This window comes from Micromys minutus (genome assembly GCF_963924665.1).
Source record: "Micromys minutus genome assembly, chromosome: 17".
Classification (NCBI taxonomy): domain Eukaryota; kingdom Metazoa; phylum Chordata; class Mammalia; order Rodentia; family Muridae; genus Micromys; species Micromys minutus.
In genome coordinates this window covers 34816692-34834084 of record NC_137952.1, presented here as the reverse complement: position 1 = coordinate 34834084, position 17393 = coordinate 34816692, and the positions used below count along the sequence as shown (strand labels likewise).

General features: G+C 40.7%; 1 protein-coding gene across 1 annotated transcript in view; it reads right to left on the bottom strand.

Moving 5' to 3' along the window:
- Nucleotides 1-17393, bottom strand: part of ACOXL (acyl-CoA oxidase like) — a gene marked incomplete at both ends in the record, with an annotated part of 267586 nt that overhangs the window by 106567 nt on the left and 143626 nt on the right. The window contains one exon of the mRNA XM_080931609.1: nucleotides 13934-14023. Coding sequence (XP_080787735.1) covers nucleotides 13934-14023 — 90 coding nt within the window. The remainder of the gene's footprint in view (nucleotides 1-13933; nucleotides 14024-17393) is intronic.

Genomic DNA, 17393 nt, shown 5'->3' with positions numbered 1-17393 from the left:
CCAGCCTGGTCCTTAAGCAAGTTCCCTGGGGCTCATTTGCATGTTTTGCATATTCGCACTTAAGGGTAAGAAACAATATATGCAAAGTCTCTGGATGCCATTATTTAGAAAATCTGCCAGGGAGGATTAGACAGGAATCTGTCTCGGTGTTTATCTAATGAGGCAAAAGAAAGTTCTAATGGGATTTCATGGATTCAGATCGTAATTGGATTTGGTGGAGGGTGTAATTAAATTTCATCAATAGCCTAAAACCTCTGCCCTAGAAAATAACGGAAGGGTCAGACACCCACCCCCCATCTTGCTCAAAGAGAAATGTGAAAATTCTGCAGAAACCTCCAGCTGTGGGATGGCCGCCCAGCATCTGTAGAACTGGGAGGTTCATCTTTAGGTAAGTGAGCTAAAAACACTGTGCCTGACACTGGATTTATGACACTGGGCAGGGGTCAGCCAGCCAGCTTGCATCAGTCACAATGCTTCAAAAGACACCTGCAGCATGCCCTGCTGTGTGCCAGAGTTTCCAAGCTGCATGGTCTCCAGAGGCCATCCCTGACCAAAGCAGAGCCCCCCGGAGAATGTGAGAGCTGGCCCAGTTGTTAGCTGAAAGCTCTTTCCTCCACTGGGTCCTACTTTGATGCTCCTAGCTGAGAGAAAGAAATTTCAGGAAACCGAGGAACAGAAATAACTCCCCATTCAGTCAGAGATAGTCAGAGACAGACAGAAATCAGTCAGAGTCAGGCAATGGGTGGAGAGAACATAGTTTCATTTCATCCATGTTTTTCATGTTTGAATTATGCTTTTGATGTCAAGTGTTTGACTTTTCCCATTGTGAGGGGACTTGTAAATTTTCCTATTGTGTTTTGTTTTGTGTCCAGACAAGTCTCTTGTAGTCCAGGTTGACCTCTAACTTACTATGTAAGCTAAGGATGACTTTAAACTTCTGACCCTCCTGTCTCCATATCTCTTCTGAGCTCTGAGATTTCAGGTGAACACACCATGAGCATGAAATTCCAGGTGTTCACACTGTGCCTACACCCACGAGATTCCAGGTGTTCACACTGTGCCCATGCCTGTGAGATTGCAGGTGTTCACACTGTGCCTACACCCACGAGATTCCAGGTGTTCACACTGTGCCCATGCCTGTGAGATTGCAGGTGTTCACACTGTGCCTACACCCACGAGATTCCAGGTGTTCACACTGTGCCCATGCCTGTGAGATTGCAGGTGTTCACAATGTGCCTACACCCATGAGATTGCAGGTGTTCACACTGTGCCCATGCCTGTGAGATTGCAGGTGTTCACACTGTGCCTACACCCATGAGATTCCAGGTGTTCACACCGTGCCCTTGCTAGGATTAAATCTAGAGTTTCAGGAATACCAGGTGAGAACCCTACCAACTAAGCTACATTTCTAGTCATTAATTTTCTTTAAAAACTCTTCTGTTTTTATCATTTATATTTATTTAGATCTTCTTGGATATATTTTGGAAAACCTTGTGATTTTGAGCATATAAACTTTATGGATGTCTTGCTAGATTTATATCAAGATACTAGATTTTCCTTTGAAAAACTATAAGTGTTTTGTTTTAAATTTGAGCTTCTAGCTTGCTTGTTATTAGTATGTAGAAGAACAGTTAGTTTTCTTTATGTCCTGAGGTCTTACTGAACTCAGCAAGCTATAGTAGACTTTCTGTAATATTTTCAGTGTTTACAAACCTGTAATCGACAGAGACAGTTTTCTTGCCTTATTGAGTTGCCTATGGTTTCCTATGATACAGTGACGTTCTGTGTGGCAATGACCGAGGACATTCTTGCCTTTTTCCTTGATCTCATAATTTTCCCACCATTCAGTATTTGGTGTGATATTTGTAGATTCTCTTTATTACATCTAAGACAACCCCCATCCAGTTTGCTGCAAGTTTTATTACAAAAGGCAGTTGGATATTGCTAAACGCTTTTTCTATATAAACTAATATGATCATGTGACCTCTCCCTTTAATCCACTGATCAAGAAAGTTGCATTGATCTCAATTGTGCGTTTTTGTTTGTTTGTTTGTTTGTTTTGTTTTTCAGAGCTGAGGACTGAACCCAGGGCCTCGCACTTGCTAGGCAAATGCTCTACCACTGAGCCAAATCCTCAACCCTCACTTTTGAGATTTGAAACATCTTTGCACATCAGGAATGAATATCACTAGCTTGCAGTATGTACTTCATTTTACACACTACTACTATTAACAATTTGATGAGATTTTTGCTGTCTAAGTTGATGAGCAGCATTGGTCTGTGGTTTTGACTCCTTTATACTGTTTGTCTGTTGGGTATCAGGATAATTCCAGCCTCATAAAATAAGCCGTCGAAATAAAAATTCTCTCATTTTCCAGAAGAAATTTTGTAAAATTCTTAATTGGTCATTCGAGTTTCTAGCCAAGCTCAGGCCTACAAATTATTTTTCAGAAGCTTTTAATTGTTGCTAAAATTTTAATTTCTGTAACATTATAGAACTACTTGAGCACTCCATTTTAACTTTAATAAAATTTTTTATTTGCATCCAGGGTATTTGGATGTTATAATGAGACCCTGAGTTTCCAAAGATTCCTGTATCAGTACGTTACTCTGTCTGCTGTGTTTGTCCTAACACAAATAGGCGGCTAATTTATGCTGCCCGAGAATGGGAAAGAGGCACAGAATGCCAAGTGGTCCCATTTTCCACCGCCTCACTAAGTCCCTAACTGATGCTGGGTGAAGATAGGGGCTCAGCCTGTCCACTTCACACCAAAGCCAGGGAAGAAGAGAGCTGAGTACTACTTCACATTTCACTCTTGAGACCAAGTGATGCTGGGGCTCAACTCACCACCAACCATTTTGGGGGCTTATAGAGATGAGAATTGTGGTTTGAATCTAAAAATACTACTGGAGGACGTGTGCTAAAGGCTTGTTGGCTACTTGAGAGGCATTGGAAGGGACTCTGAACTAATCAATGGATTAGTTCATTGATGGGTTCATAATCCAATAGGCTACTAGAGATAAAGCGAAATCTAATAGAAGGGAAGTAAATCCTTGGAGCCTGTATCTTGAAGCCTGCATGAAGCCAAGAGCCTATGAACTAAAACCTCTGACTCTGTGAGTCAATATAAATTCTAGGGCATTTTGTCATAGTGATGAAAAGCTGAGAGATGACCATGGTGTCTCCTAGCCCTCATTTCCACAGCTGACACCAGGGTGAGCATCCTTTTACGTCACCTGACTGGTAGATATGGAGGCTTCTTACACCATAGGCTCCAGTGACACTACATGGAATGAAAATCTAGAGCATTCTCTACTTCGTGGAGAGGAACACAGAAGATTAATTTCCTGTATGATACAGGGTAGAACCCATTGAAATGATTGTTGAGTGGAGTTAGAAGAAGGATTAATGTGGTGGTTTGAATATACTTGGCCCAGGGAGTGGCACTAATTGGAGGTGTGGCCTTGTTGGAGTGGGTGTGGCCTTGTTGGAGGAAGTGTGTCACTGTGGGGAGGGCCTTGAGATCTTCCTTCTAGTTGTCTGAGGACAGTCTGCTCCTAGCTTCTTTTAGATCAAGATGTAGCACTCTCATCTCTCCCTGCACCATGCCTGCCTGGATGCTGCCCTGCTCCCACCTTGATAATAACAAACTGAACCTCTGAACCTGTAAGCCAGCCCCAATTAAATGTTGTCCTTTATAAAAGTTGCCTTGGTCATGGTGTCAGTTTACAGCAGTAAAACCCTAAGACAGAAGTTGGGACCAAGGCCTTGGATATTTACTTCTGTGATAGGCCTAACCATGTTTTTGTTTGAAGAAATGTGGATTGTGGGACTTTCTAAAGCAATGAAATGCTTTAAATAGGGCTTAATTGGCCATACTAGTAGAAGTATGGAAGACAGTATTTGTTTGGGGTGTTTTGAATGGTAGGAACCTAGTTCAAGAGGTTTTGGGGGAGAAGATTTTAGTATGTTGCCTAGAAACTGTTTAGTGATATTTTGGTGAAGAATGTGGCTGCTTTTTGCCATTGTCCAAAGAGTCTGCCTGAAGCTAAGGTGGAAAGATTTAGATTACTTGTTTTGATTTTTAAAAAAGTCTCTAAATCACCTGGTATAAATTCTAGTGTATGATTACTAAAGTTCATTCTCCTGAAGAACATTTTAAAGAAATGTGGCAAGCTGCAAAAGGGAAAAATACATTTATGGTTCAAAGAGTAAAAAAGCACCAGAAAGTGGAATGAAGCTAAATCCTGAGTTCAAGGATATTCAATAGAATTAAGGGAGTGGTGACTTTGGGTCAAGATCCCACCCAACTAAACTTGTGCTTTTACAGTTGAAGAAGGGAAAGTTATATCTAAGCATTATTATGACCTGGTCACTGTTTTCATTAAGACTTTTGATCTGAAATGAACTACAATACAGAAATGGAGAACACAACTGTGATGCAGTTCTTGAGGCTGGAAGACACAGACTTTGATATAAATCTTGAAGAATAGAGGCTATGAAAAGCTTGGGCTCAGACAAGGTGGTACCCACCTTTAATCCCAGGAGACAGAGGCAAGCAGATCTCTGAGTTCAAGGACAGCCAGGGACCGAGCAAGTTCTGGGTATAGAAAAGCTTAAGTCCAAGCATGGTCGTACATCCCTTTAATCTCACAACTCAGGAGACTCAGAACAAGGTCAGTTAACAGAGCCAGTTTCAGGATAGCCAAACCTAGGAAGTGAGCAAGTTCCAGAACAGCCAAGCCTAGGAACAGTGAAAGATTTGGAAAACAGAAAGCTGACAATAAAGTAATAAAACAAGGGGCCATGTTCCAGCTCCAATAAGCAGCAGAGCTCAGCAGCTTTGACCATGTGGCTCTAGGGCTTTAGAGTTAAAAATAGAAGGAAATACTGGGATAATTGATATTGGTTAGCTAGAGCTAGGGCTGGGGAGAGATGGCTCAGTGATTAAAAGCACTGGTTCCTCTTCCAGAGGTCCTGAGTTCAATTCCCAGCAACCACATGGTGGCTCACAACCATCTATAATAAGATCTGATGCCCTCTTCTGGTGTGTCTGAAGACAGCAACAGTGTACTCATACATAAATAAATAAATCTTTAAAAAAATAAAGAAAGAGAGAGAGAAAAAAAAAGACCAACATCAATGAGGTGAAATCTGGGGAGTGTTTTCTGGGAGCTCAAAGAAGCTTTGTCCAGAGATAGCCAAGGTTGTACCTTGTGGTACATCTGGAATTGGTAACATGTAAGAGTCACCCAGGTGGTACTAGTATTGAAGGCACGAAGGGGTCTTGAGAGCAGTTGAGGCTCGACACTAAAAGGCAAGGAAAGGCCATTGATGAAGGTGCAGCCTCAGTTGCAATTAACAGTCCAAGACTGAAGCGGTCATGCAAAGAACTTAAGGCTTGGCACCATGAAGGGAGCTCATGAGATGCTATTGGTGAAGCCTACTTACAACAGAAGATCCCAGTACCATGGGATGACCACCAAGAACAGCAGCAGTAGCAGAATGGAGACAACCAGAGCCTAGAGTGCTTCAAAGGCCAGAGCTGGAGAAGTGACCCAAGCCCTTTGGAGAAGCCCAGAAGAATATGTATGTTCCTAGACATTGGAACAAGAAGCTATAAAGTTGAAGTTGACTTGGAAGCCCCAAGATGTTAGAGACACCACAACCATGGGATACGTACCGAGGAAGGTTGCTGATAGGGAGTGGAAGCAGCCCTGGAGAAAGAAGTTTGTTGCAGTCAACAAAGCTGAAAGGACTAGGAGATTTGAAGAGCACTTTAACCTCAGGCATGGAGATGCAGAGTTTAGAGTTTCCCAGCTGTATTTCGGTCTTGCTTTGGTCCAGTATTTATTCACTATGTCAATTAGAAATGGTAATGTATATCCTTTGATGCTGGAAGTATGTGATCTGGTTTCTTAAATTTTGAGTATTTAAAAGATCACAATTAGAAGATTGCATAAATTTCAGAAGAGATTTGAAACTTTGGGTTTTTAGCATTTTAGAGACTGGTGGTCTCCATCTGCACCCACAGCTGGGGCTGTCCCATGGGCCTCCAGACCCAACATTTGCCCAGAGAGAGCTGGTCTCCCAGGGGCAATATCACTCCTAAGTCCACAGGTGAAACCCCACTTTTGCTCCACTGACTGACCAAGGAGAGACCTACCAGGAGCACAAAGGGTATGGAAATTACAGGGTGGTCTGGGAAAGGACTCTTTCAGTCTTTATCTGTGCCCAGAGTAAAAGATTTTTCAAAGCCCCCCAGACCCCAAGCCTGCCTGGAGATAGTTAGACTCCCAGGAATGCTCTCACTCCTAAGATCACAGGATCACAGGCCCACAGGAGGGACAAACACCAGTCAGAGGCAGCAAGACCAATTAACACCAGAGATAACAAGATGACAAGAGGCAAGTTCAAGAACCCAAGCAACAGAAACCAAGACAACTTCTCACTATCAGAACCCAGTTCTCCCACCACAGCAAGTACTGGATATCCTAAAACAATGTAAAAGCAATTCTGGATTTAACATCATATCTCATGATGATGATAGAGGACTTTAAGAAGGACATAAATAACTCCCTTAAAGGAATATAGGAGAACGCAGGTAAACAAGTAAAAGCCCTTAAAGAAGAAACACAAAAATTCCCAAGTTATAGAAAAACAGAACCAAACGGGTGAAGGACTGAACAAAACCATCCAGAAACTAAAAATGGAAACAGAAACAATAAAGAAATCATAAAGAGAGACAATCCTGCAGATAAAAAAAAAAAAAAAACTAAAAAAGAGATCAGGGAATCAAGAGATTGAAGAGAGAGTCCCGGGTGCAGAAGATAGCACAGAAAACATTGATACAATAGTCAAAGAAAATGCAAAAAGCAAAAAGCTCCTAACCCAAAATATTCAAGAAATCCAGGACACAATGAGAAGACCAAACCTAAGGATAATAGGCATAGATGAGAACAAAGATTCCAAACTTAAAGGCCCAGTAAATAGCTTTAACAAAATTATAGAAGAAAACTTCCCTAACCTAAAAAAAGAAATTCCCATGAACATACAAGAAGCCTACATGACTCCAAATAGATTGGGCCAAAACAGAAATTCCTCCTGTCACATAATAGTCAAAACACCAAATGCACAAAACAAAGAAAGAATATTAAAAGCATTAAGGGGAAAAGGTCAAGTAACCTATGGAGGCAGACCTATAAGAATTGCACCAGACTTCTCAACAGAAACTATGAAAGCTAGAAAATCCTGGACAGATGTGATACAGACCCTAAGAGAACACAAATGCCAGCCCAGGTAATATATACAGCAAAACTCTCAATTAACATAGATGGAGAAACCAAGATATTCAATGATAAAAACAAACTTACACAATATCTTTCCACAAATCCATCCCTGCAAAGGATAATAGATGGAAAACTCTAACACAAGAAGGGAAACTACACCCTAGGAAAACCAAGAAAGTCATCTTGCAACAACTCCCCCACAAAAAAAGACATCCACACAAACATAATTCTACCTCTAACAACAAAAATAACAGGAAACAACAACCACTATTCCTTAATATCTCAACATCAATAGACTCAACTCCCCAACAAAAGGACATAGACTATCAGACTGCATACTTAAACAGGACCCAGTATTTTGCTGCATACAAGAAACTCATCCCAGTGAAAAAGACAGACACTACCTCAGAGTAAAAGCCTAGAAAACAATTTTCCAAGCAAATGGTCTCAAGAAACAAGCTAGCCATTCAAATGTCAAATAAAATTGACTTTCAACCAAAAGTATTCAAAATAGATAAGGAAGGACACTTTATACTCATCAAAGGATAAACCAACGAAGATGAAATCTTAATTCATAATATCTGTGCTCCAAATGCAAGGGCACCTACATATGTAAAAGAAACCTTTCTAAACCTCAAAGCACACATTGAACCTCACACAATAATAGTGAGAGACCTCAACACCACACTTTCATTAATGGACAGATCATGGAAATAGGAAATAAAATGACACAGTGAAACTAACAGAAGCTATGAACCAAATGGATTTAACAGATATCTATAGAGCATCTCATCCTAATATATATATATACATATATACATATATATATATATGTATATATATATACCTTCTTCTCAAAACCTCACAGTACCTTCTCCAAAATAGACCATATAATTGATAACAAAACAGGACTCAACAGATACAAGAAGCTTGAAATAATCTCATGCATCTTATCAGATCACCATAGACTAAGATTGGTCTTCAATAACAACAAAAACAACAGAAAGGCCACATACACATGGAAACTGAACAGTGCTCTACTCAATGATAACTTGGTCAAGGAAGAAATAAAGAAATTAAAGAGTTTTAAGAATTTAATTAAAGTGAAGGAAAAATTTAATTAAAGTGAAGGAAGGACATGCCCAAACTTATGGGACACAATGAAAGCAGTGCTAAAAGGAATACTCATAGCTCTGAGTGCCTCCAAGAAGAAACTGCAAACAGCATAAAAAAAGCTTAACGGCACACCTGAATGCACTAGAACAAAAAGAAGCAAATATACTCAAGAGGAGTAGATGGCAAGAAATAATAAAACTTAAAGCAGACATCAACCAAGTAGAAAAAGAACTATACAAAGAATCAACAAAACCAGGAGCTGGTTCTTTGAGGAAATCAGCAAGATAGATAAACCTTTAGCCAGAATAACCAGAGGACAAAGAGAAAGTATCCAAGTTTTAAAAAATCAAAAACGAAAAGGGAGACATTACAACAGGAACTGAGGAAATTCAAAAAAATTATCATATCCTACTACAAAAGCCTATACTCAACAAAACTGGAATATCAGGAAGAAATGGACAATTGTCTAGACAGATACCAGGTACCAAAGTTAAATCAGGATCAGACAAACCAGTTGCATAACCCCTAAAGAAATAGAAATGGTCATTAAAATTCTCCTAACGAAAAAAAAAAAAAAAAAAAAAAAATCCCAGGACCAGATGGGTTTAGTGCAGAATTCTATCAGACCTTCAAAGAAGACCTAATACCAATACTCTTTAAACTATCCCACAAAATAGAAACAGAAGGAACACTACCTAATTCATTCTTTAAAGCCACAATTACACTTAGACCTAAATCACACAAAGACCCTACAAAGAAATAGAATTTCAGACCAACTTCCCTCATGAATATCGATGCAAAAATACTCAACAAAACTCTTGCAAAACCTAATCCATGAACACATCAAAACAATAATTAACCATGATCACGTAGGTTTCATCCCAGGAATGCAGGGATGGTTCAATATAGAGAAAGCCATCAATGTAATTCATTATATAAACAAACTAAAAAAATAAACATAATAATCTCATTAGATGTGGAGAAAGCATTCTCCAAATTCAATACCCCTTCATGATAAAAGCCTTGAAAAGATCAGGAATTCAAGGACTATATCTAAACATAGTAAAACCAATATACAGCAAACCAGTAACTAACATCAAACTAAATAGAAACTTGAAGCAACCCCACTAATGTCAGGGACTAGATAAGGCTGCCCATTCTCCTCTTACCTATTCAATATAGTACTGAAGGTCCTAGCCAGAGCAATTAGAAAACAAAAGGATGTCAAGGGGATATAAATTGGAAAGGAAGAAGTCAAAATATCACTATTTGCAGATGATATGATAATATTCTTAAGTGACCCCAAAAATTCCACCAGAGAACTCATAAACCTGATTAACAACTTCAGCAAATTGGCTGGATATAAAATAAACTCAAATAAATCAATAACCTTCCTCTATTCAAAGGATAAACAGGCCGAGAAAGAAATTAGAGAAATGATACCCTTCAGAATAATCACAAATAATATAAAATATCTTGTTGTGACCCTAACCAAGCAAGTAAAAGATCTATATGACAAGAACTTCAAGTCTCTGAAGAAAAAAAATCATAGTAGATCTCAGAAGATGGAAAGATTTCCAATGCTCATGAATTTGCAGGATTAGTATAGTAAAAATGGTCATCTTGCCAAAAGAAACCTATAGATTCAATGCAATCCCATCAAAATTCCAACTCAATTCTTCATAGAGTTATAAAGAGCAATTTGCAAATTCATTTGGAATAAAAAAAAAAAAAAAAAAAAACCCAGGACAGCGAAAACGATCCTCAACAATCAAACAACTTCTGGGAGAATTGCTATCCCATGACCTCAGGCTGTATTAAGATCAATTATGATTAAAAAAAAAATACTGCATGGTATTTGTACAGAGACAGGCAAATAGATCAATGGAATAGAACTGAAAATCCAGAAATGAATCCACACACCTATGGTCACTTGATCTTTGACAAAGGAGCTAAAACCATCCAGTGGAAAAAAGACAATATTTTCAACAAATGGTTCAGGTTCAACTGGTAGTCAGCATGTAGAAGAATGTAAATTGACCCAATCTTATCTCCTTGTACAAAGTTCAAGTCCAAGTACATAAACAACCTCCATGTAAACCAGATACACTGAAACTAATAGAAGAGATTATGGAGACGAGCCTGGAACACATAGGCACAAGAGAAAATTTCCAGAACAGAACACCAATGACTTATGCCCGAAGATCAAGAATCAACAAATGTGACCTCATAAAATTACAAAGCTTCTATAAAGCACAGGACACTGTCAATAGGACAAAATGGCAACCCACAGATTGGGAAAAGATCTTTACCAGTCTGATAGAGGGTTAATATCCAATAAACACAAAGAACTCAAAAAGGTACACTCCAGAGAATCAAATAAGCCTATTAAAAATGGGGTTAGAGCTAAACAAAGAATTCTCAACTGATCAAAATCAAATGGCTGAGAAGCACCTAAAGAAATGTTCAATATCCCTAGTCAACAAGGAAATGCAAGTCAAAACAATCCTGAGATTTCACCTCACACCAGTCAGAATGGCTAAGATGCTAATGAGGATGTGGAGAAAGCAGAACATTCCTCCATTGTTGGTGGGATTGCAAGCTGGTACAACCACTCTGTAAATCAGTCTGGTTGTTCCTCAGAAAATTGGACATAGTACTACCTGAGGACACAGGTGTACCACTCCTGGGCATATACCCAAAAGATGTCTCAACATATAACAAGGACACATGCTCCACTATGTTCATAGCAGCCTTATTTATAATAGCCAGAAACTGAAAAGAACCCAGACATCATTCGGCAGAGGAATAAATACAGATAATATGGTACATTTACACAATGAAGTACTACTCAACTATTAAATACAATGAAATTCTTAGGCAAATGGATGGAACGAGAAACTATCACCCTGAGTGAGGTAACTCAATCACAAAAAAACAAAAACAAAAAAACAAAAACAAAACAAACCGCCCATGGTATTCACTCACTGATAAGTGGATATTAGCCCCAAAGCCCGCAATACTGAAGAGACAATTCACAGACCACATGAAGCTCAAGAAGAAGGAAGACCAAAGTGTGGACAGTTCAGTCCTTAGAAGGGAGTACAAAATACGGAAGAAAATGCAGGGACAAAGACTGGAGCAGAGACTGAAGGAAAGTTCACCCAGAGACTGCCCCACTTTGTGATCCATCCCATATGCAGCCACCAAACCCATTCACGATTGCTGATGCCAAAAAGTGCTAGCTTACAAGAGCCTGATATGGTTGTCTCCTAAAGAGGCTCTCCCAGAGGCATACTGATTCAGATGAAGATTCTTGCAGCTACCCCTTGGACTGAGCACAAGGACCTCAGTGGAGGAACTAGCTAAAGAACTGAAGGAGCTGAAGGGGTTTGCAACCCCCAAGGAAGAACAACAATATCAACCAACCAGACCTCCCAGAGCTCCCAAGTACCATGGCTGCAGTCTCGTATGTTGCAGAGGATGGCATTGTCTGGCATCAATAGGAGAAGGCTCATTTTCTCAGTGTAGGGGAATTCCAGGGCAATGAGGTAGGAGTGGGAGCATCTTCATGGAAGCAGGGGGATGAGGGAGGGATAATTGGAGGTGGGGGGAAAATTAAATGTAAATACATAAAATATTCGATAGAAAGATTTTTAAAATATTGTATAGACTGCTGTAGACTATAAGACTTTTGAAGTTGGACTAAATGTATCGTTGCAGTATGCCTTTGTATGGCATTTATAGAATTGTGTGTTTGAACAAGCGTCTCGGAGCCTGGGAGTAGAATGTGGTGATTTGAATATGCTTGGCCCAGGAAGCACCTTTGTTAGGAAGTGCGGCCTTGTTGGAGGAGGTGTGTCACTGTGAGAGTGGGTTTTGAGATTCTCCTCTTAGCTGTCTGAAGACACTCTGCTTTTGGCTTCCTTTGGATCAAGATACAGAACTCTCAGCTCCTCTAGCACCACACCTGCCTGGATGCTGCCATGCTCCCAAATGATGATAATGGATTGAACCTCTGAACCTGTAAGCCAGCCCCAATTAATTGCTGTCCTTACAAGAGTTGCCTTGGTCATGGTGTCTGTCCATAGCAGTAAAACGCTAACTAATATAGTTAGGATCTCCTTTCCTTGTGTCTAACTGATTCAAAGTAGTCATTGTCAAGTTTTCTACTATTAGGCCACTGTCTTCCTAGTTCTTTAGCTATGGTAGCCACCTTCATTTTAGAATGTATTTTGTACATACTTCTTAGAAACCCAAACAAGTAATTGCCTTTTCATTTCTCAAGTTCCGAGTTCTCTAGGAGGCTACTATCTTTATTCCCCCTTTCAGTACACCCCACCCCCGGTTTGTTTGTCAGGGTGGGAAATTACTAAAAGAGAGAACCGGAGAAGCGGTGGCTATTCCACTGACAGACCACAAGCCCCCGCTATTTGTCTGTTGTTGCATTTGTTTTATTGCAGATGTGTGTGTGTGCAAGTGCACACGTTCGTGTGGAGGCCTGAGGTTGACGTCAGGTGTCTATTATTACTGCTCTCCACTGTCTATATGAGGCAGGTTCTCTCACGGAACCCAGAGCTCTCCCTTTTGTCTAGTGCCTGCTTGTCTCATGGAGGCTGGATCTCTGTCTCCTATGTGCTGGGATTACAGGCAGCTGTCACAACTGCCCAGCTTCTTACATGAGTTCTGGGGCTCTGAACCTGAGTGGCCATGATTGTGTAGCAAGCACTTTATGCTCTGAATCATCCAGCCTCTGTTAGTCTCTTAAAAACACAACAATTATGTCTTATGCACAACTTTATATCATTTTACTTACCATACGTTTTACATTTCTGCTAGAAGCAGAACTGCTTGCAAGTACAATTTTGAAGGTGATGTATAATTCCCCACTGAGTGGTCAGAGTACAATTTACATAATCATTTTGCTATTGATATTTATTGCTATAATAAATTATGTAGTGGTGAGAATGTATTGCTTCAGTGTTTTTTTTTTTATTCTATATTTATGATTATTAGAGCAGAGTCCTAGGGTAGAATGGTACGTGGCCCCATAGCAACATGTAAACCCTCCCCTACCTTCGCCAACAATGAGAACTCAGCATGCTTTCAGACACGGCTACCTTCATAGAGAAAGAAGAACTTCGTCCCAGCTTGTCCTAACATGCCTTTCTGTGTTGACTAGTGGGGCTGACCATCCTGCACCTCTGAATTTAGCATTCTGATTCTCATGTTTTACCTTCAGAGCCTGCATACTTTATTGGAATAGCCTTGCTAGTATAAAAATATGCAAGCGGTTAGTACATGCAAGCAGTTTTCTGAAACTACAAAGACATATTTCAACATCAAAGATGACCTAAAAGGCAGATACCCCAATCCTCTGTTCAACTGCCTAACAGGAAAACACCTGCCAATTAAATGAAGGTATCAGATAAAGATAAAATGTACAAAACACTTCAGAGTTTTTTGGATAACTTTTGGTCTCGAAAAGCATGCTATTTAAAATGAATAACCGTGTCCTAACCCTTACCTGAAGCATGACCACATTGTCACCTTCAAAGGTTACAAACACATCTGTGTCACATTTCAGGCCTGAGATTCGGTTTTCCATCATGTAACCCTGTTGCAAAGGGGGGTGAGGAGAAAGAAGAAAAAAAATTTAATTTGCAATGACATCATTACAAGGGAAAATTAGTCCCCTTAAAATTAAAAGCACAGATCAATGAGAAGAAAAATAAACATGCATCTCTTCCTCAGAATAATTTAGATATGTCGCATTAGCTTTGAGGTCACAAATACAATTTGGGTATCGTCTTCATTGTTGGTAAAATTATTTACAAATGGTCATTTCACATTTAACCAAAATTTCACCTAATTAAACTGATATTCTTTGTTTTCAAAGTCTTCTGAATTCTACCCTCGGCTTACTCCTCTTGTGTCCTCCCCCCACCCTGAAGCACCCATACTGAATGCCAAGGATTATGGGAAGGGAGGTTAAATATCTCATATTGACATTATTAATAACTATTAGTAACTGCTCTGCTTGGTAAACTCACACTTTGACCAACTTCCTCCTCCTGCCCCTTTCCTTCTCTTCCTTTTCCTCCTCTTCATCTTCCTCCTCTTCCTCTTCCTCCTCTTCCCCCTTTTAACTACTTTGAAATTCTATTTCTAAGGCAGCAATTCACAATTACCCAAGTGCTGCCTGTCTCCTCCCATAAAGAAATGCCCCTCGGATGAACACAGGTTCAAGTCCAGGCAAATGAGAGGGGAGTGTGGCTTATAATAAGGCCTCGCTTGCTTCTCTGCCCTGCTTCCCTTTCTCATCTGGTAAGTTTTCTTTCTCACACTTCTCACTTCCTCATCTGATTTCCTCCCCCCCCCCCCGTTTTTTTTTTGTTTTGTTTTGTTTTGTTTTTTAAATTTTAGGCTTCTGGCTTATCTGGATGCCCCCTTCTCATATATCTTACATCCTCACTTCCTCTTTCCCACCCGCCATACTGGCTGTACCCACCATACAGATGTCCCCCCTTTTCTCATTTCTCGGTTCTCACTTCCCTTTTCCCAGGTCTCTCACCAGGGTTCCTTGCCACACCCCCAAGTGTTTTACATCTTTCACTTCCTTTTCCCACCCACCTCACCCTCACCCGCCTGCACTGCTGTACCACATTTCCCCTTTCTCAGGGTCACTTCCCCTTTCCCACGTCTCTCACCAGGGTTCCTTGCCACCCCTGAGTGCTTTACATCTCTCACTTCCCTTTTCCCACCCTCTGCACCTGCCCTAGCTAATTTACCAAATATCCCCCTTTCTCTTTCTCAGGTCTCACTTCCCCTTTCCCGCCCGCTATGCCCTCTGTGCCCGCTGAGCAGGACTTCCCACCCTTTCTTGTTTCTCAGGTCTCACTTCCCTCTCCCCACGTCTCTCACCCAGATCACGCCCCCCCCCCCCCGTATGCTTTCCATCCTTCACTTCCTTTATGTAGTTTCACTGGTTTTTGTATGAGTCAAAGTTCCCACTTGTCTAGATTCCCCTATCTGTTCATTTACATCACCGCAGTGCACACGCCCCTTGATGGTTTCCTCTTTCCGTTTATTTCCAGTGTCTTGTTTCCTGTTTTTCTACTTTTCTCATCTCTCTTTTCCGATTCCCCACTTTCCTATCTTACTTCCTGTTTTTGTTTCTTTTCTTGTTTCAATTCTCTTCCTTTTAAATACCCACAGAAGCCAGAAGAAGGTGCTGAGAACCGAGCTTTGCCCCTTCCAAGAACTACTCAGCCTTCACCCAGGCCCTGAAATCATTAGCCAAACCAAACAACAGCTCTCTCCCCTCAGTGCTACTTCATCTTTTCTTTCTCAAAAATCCATTTATTTTTAATTTATGTACATGACTGTTTAGCCTGAATGTCCACATGTGCACCATATGCAGGCCTACTACCCAGGGAAGTCAGATGGGGGCACCGGATCCCCTTGAACTGAAGTTGCAGGCAGTTACGTGCCACCATGTGAGTGCTGAGAACCGAATTCCAGCCCTTTCTACAAGAGCAGCAAATGCTCTTAACCACGAAGCCATCCCTCCAGCCCCTTTAGCAGGCTTCTAAAATTGGCAGATAGCATATGATTTTATCATGCACAATATATTATTCTTAAGCATAAACACACTGTGAAACAACAGTGCTAATTAACCAACACACCACTTCACATGGCTATTACTCTTGTGGTAAAAACACACAATACCCACACTCTTTACGTTTTTGGAGAATACAATATATCATTATTAACTAATCTCTTGAAAATTCATTTTCTTTTTCTGGCTGTAATTCTATACCTTTGACCAGTGCTGTGGCTCAGTGGGTCAGCAGGCTCCTGGTCTGTGGGTTTGGCTCAGGGGAGGGGAACTTCTACATGATTTCAGTGTTAGAGCTCTTCTAGACAGTATTTAGTGAATTTTGACTTGCATATATATTTTACTTGGGGTGAACAAGGGCTATATAAACCTTGGAGAGTGGGAAGGGATTTCCAGGGTGAGTGTACATTTGCTGAGGCTTAAGGTACTGGAACCCCTCTGTGGTGTTTTGAATATGCTTGACCCAGGGAGTGGCACTATTTGGAGGTGTGGCCCTGTTGGAAAAAGTGTGTCACTGTGGATGTGGGCTTTAAGATACTTGTCCTAGCTGCCTGGAAGCTAGTCTTCTCCTAGCTGCCTTCAGATGAAGATACAGAACTCTCAGCTTCTCCTGCACCATGTCTGCCGGCACACTGCCATGATCCCACCTTAATGATAACAGACTTGCCATATGAACCTGTAAACCAGCCCCAATTGAATGTTGTCCTTTATAAGAGTTGTCTCGGTCATGGTGTCTGTTCACAGCAGTAAAACCCTAACTAAGGCATCCTCATTTTCATGGAGAGGCATTCCAGTTGCTTGCTGGGCAGGTTCTCAGGAGAAAGTAGGTTGAACCTGTAATTTCACCAAAGACTATGTGGCATTCCTAAGGTAGAGGATGTAGGGGCCGGGATCCCCAGAAAAGATCAGGCAGGGAAGAAGAATTCCAGCTGGGAAAGGGAGTTCTCCATTTTGTGTGGAGCTCAGGGAACTGTCAAGTCATGGTTGACTGTGGCCTTAATAGCAGGGTTTCCCAGCAATGTCTTGCTACCACATGTGCATTAACTACCCCAGGCTCCATAGGTACCATTCATAGGTATTCCGCTTCCGTGAACTTTTTAGGTTCTACGTGAGTCAGATCATGCAGTGTAGGACTTAACATGATGGCCTACAGGTTTATCTACAGTGTCATAAAATATCAGGATTTCATTCATTTTATGGTCACACATGTACACAAAGAAAATGCAGTGTGTGTGTGTGTGTGTGTGTGTGTGTGTGTGTGTGTGTGTGTGTGTGTACACATATGTGCATACAAAGATAAATGTTTAAATGATAAATGTCCCCACGGCTTATATCTGGGAACACTTGGTCCCAGTTGGTGGCATTT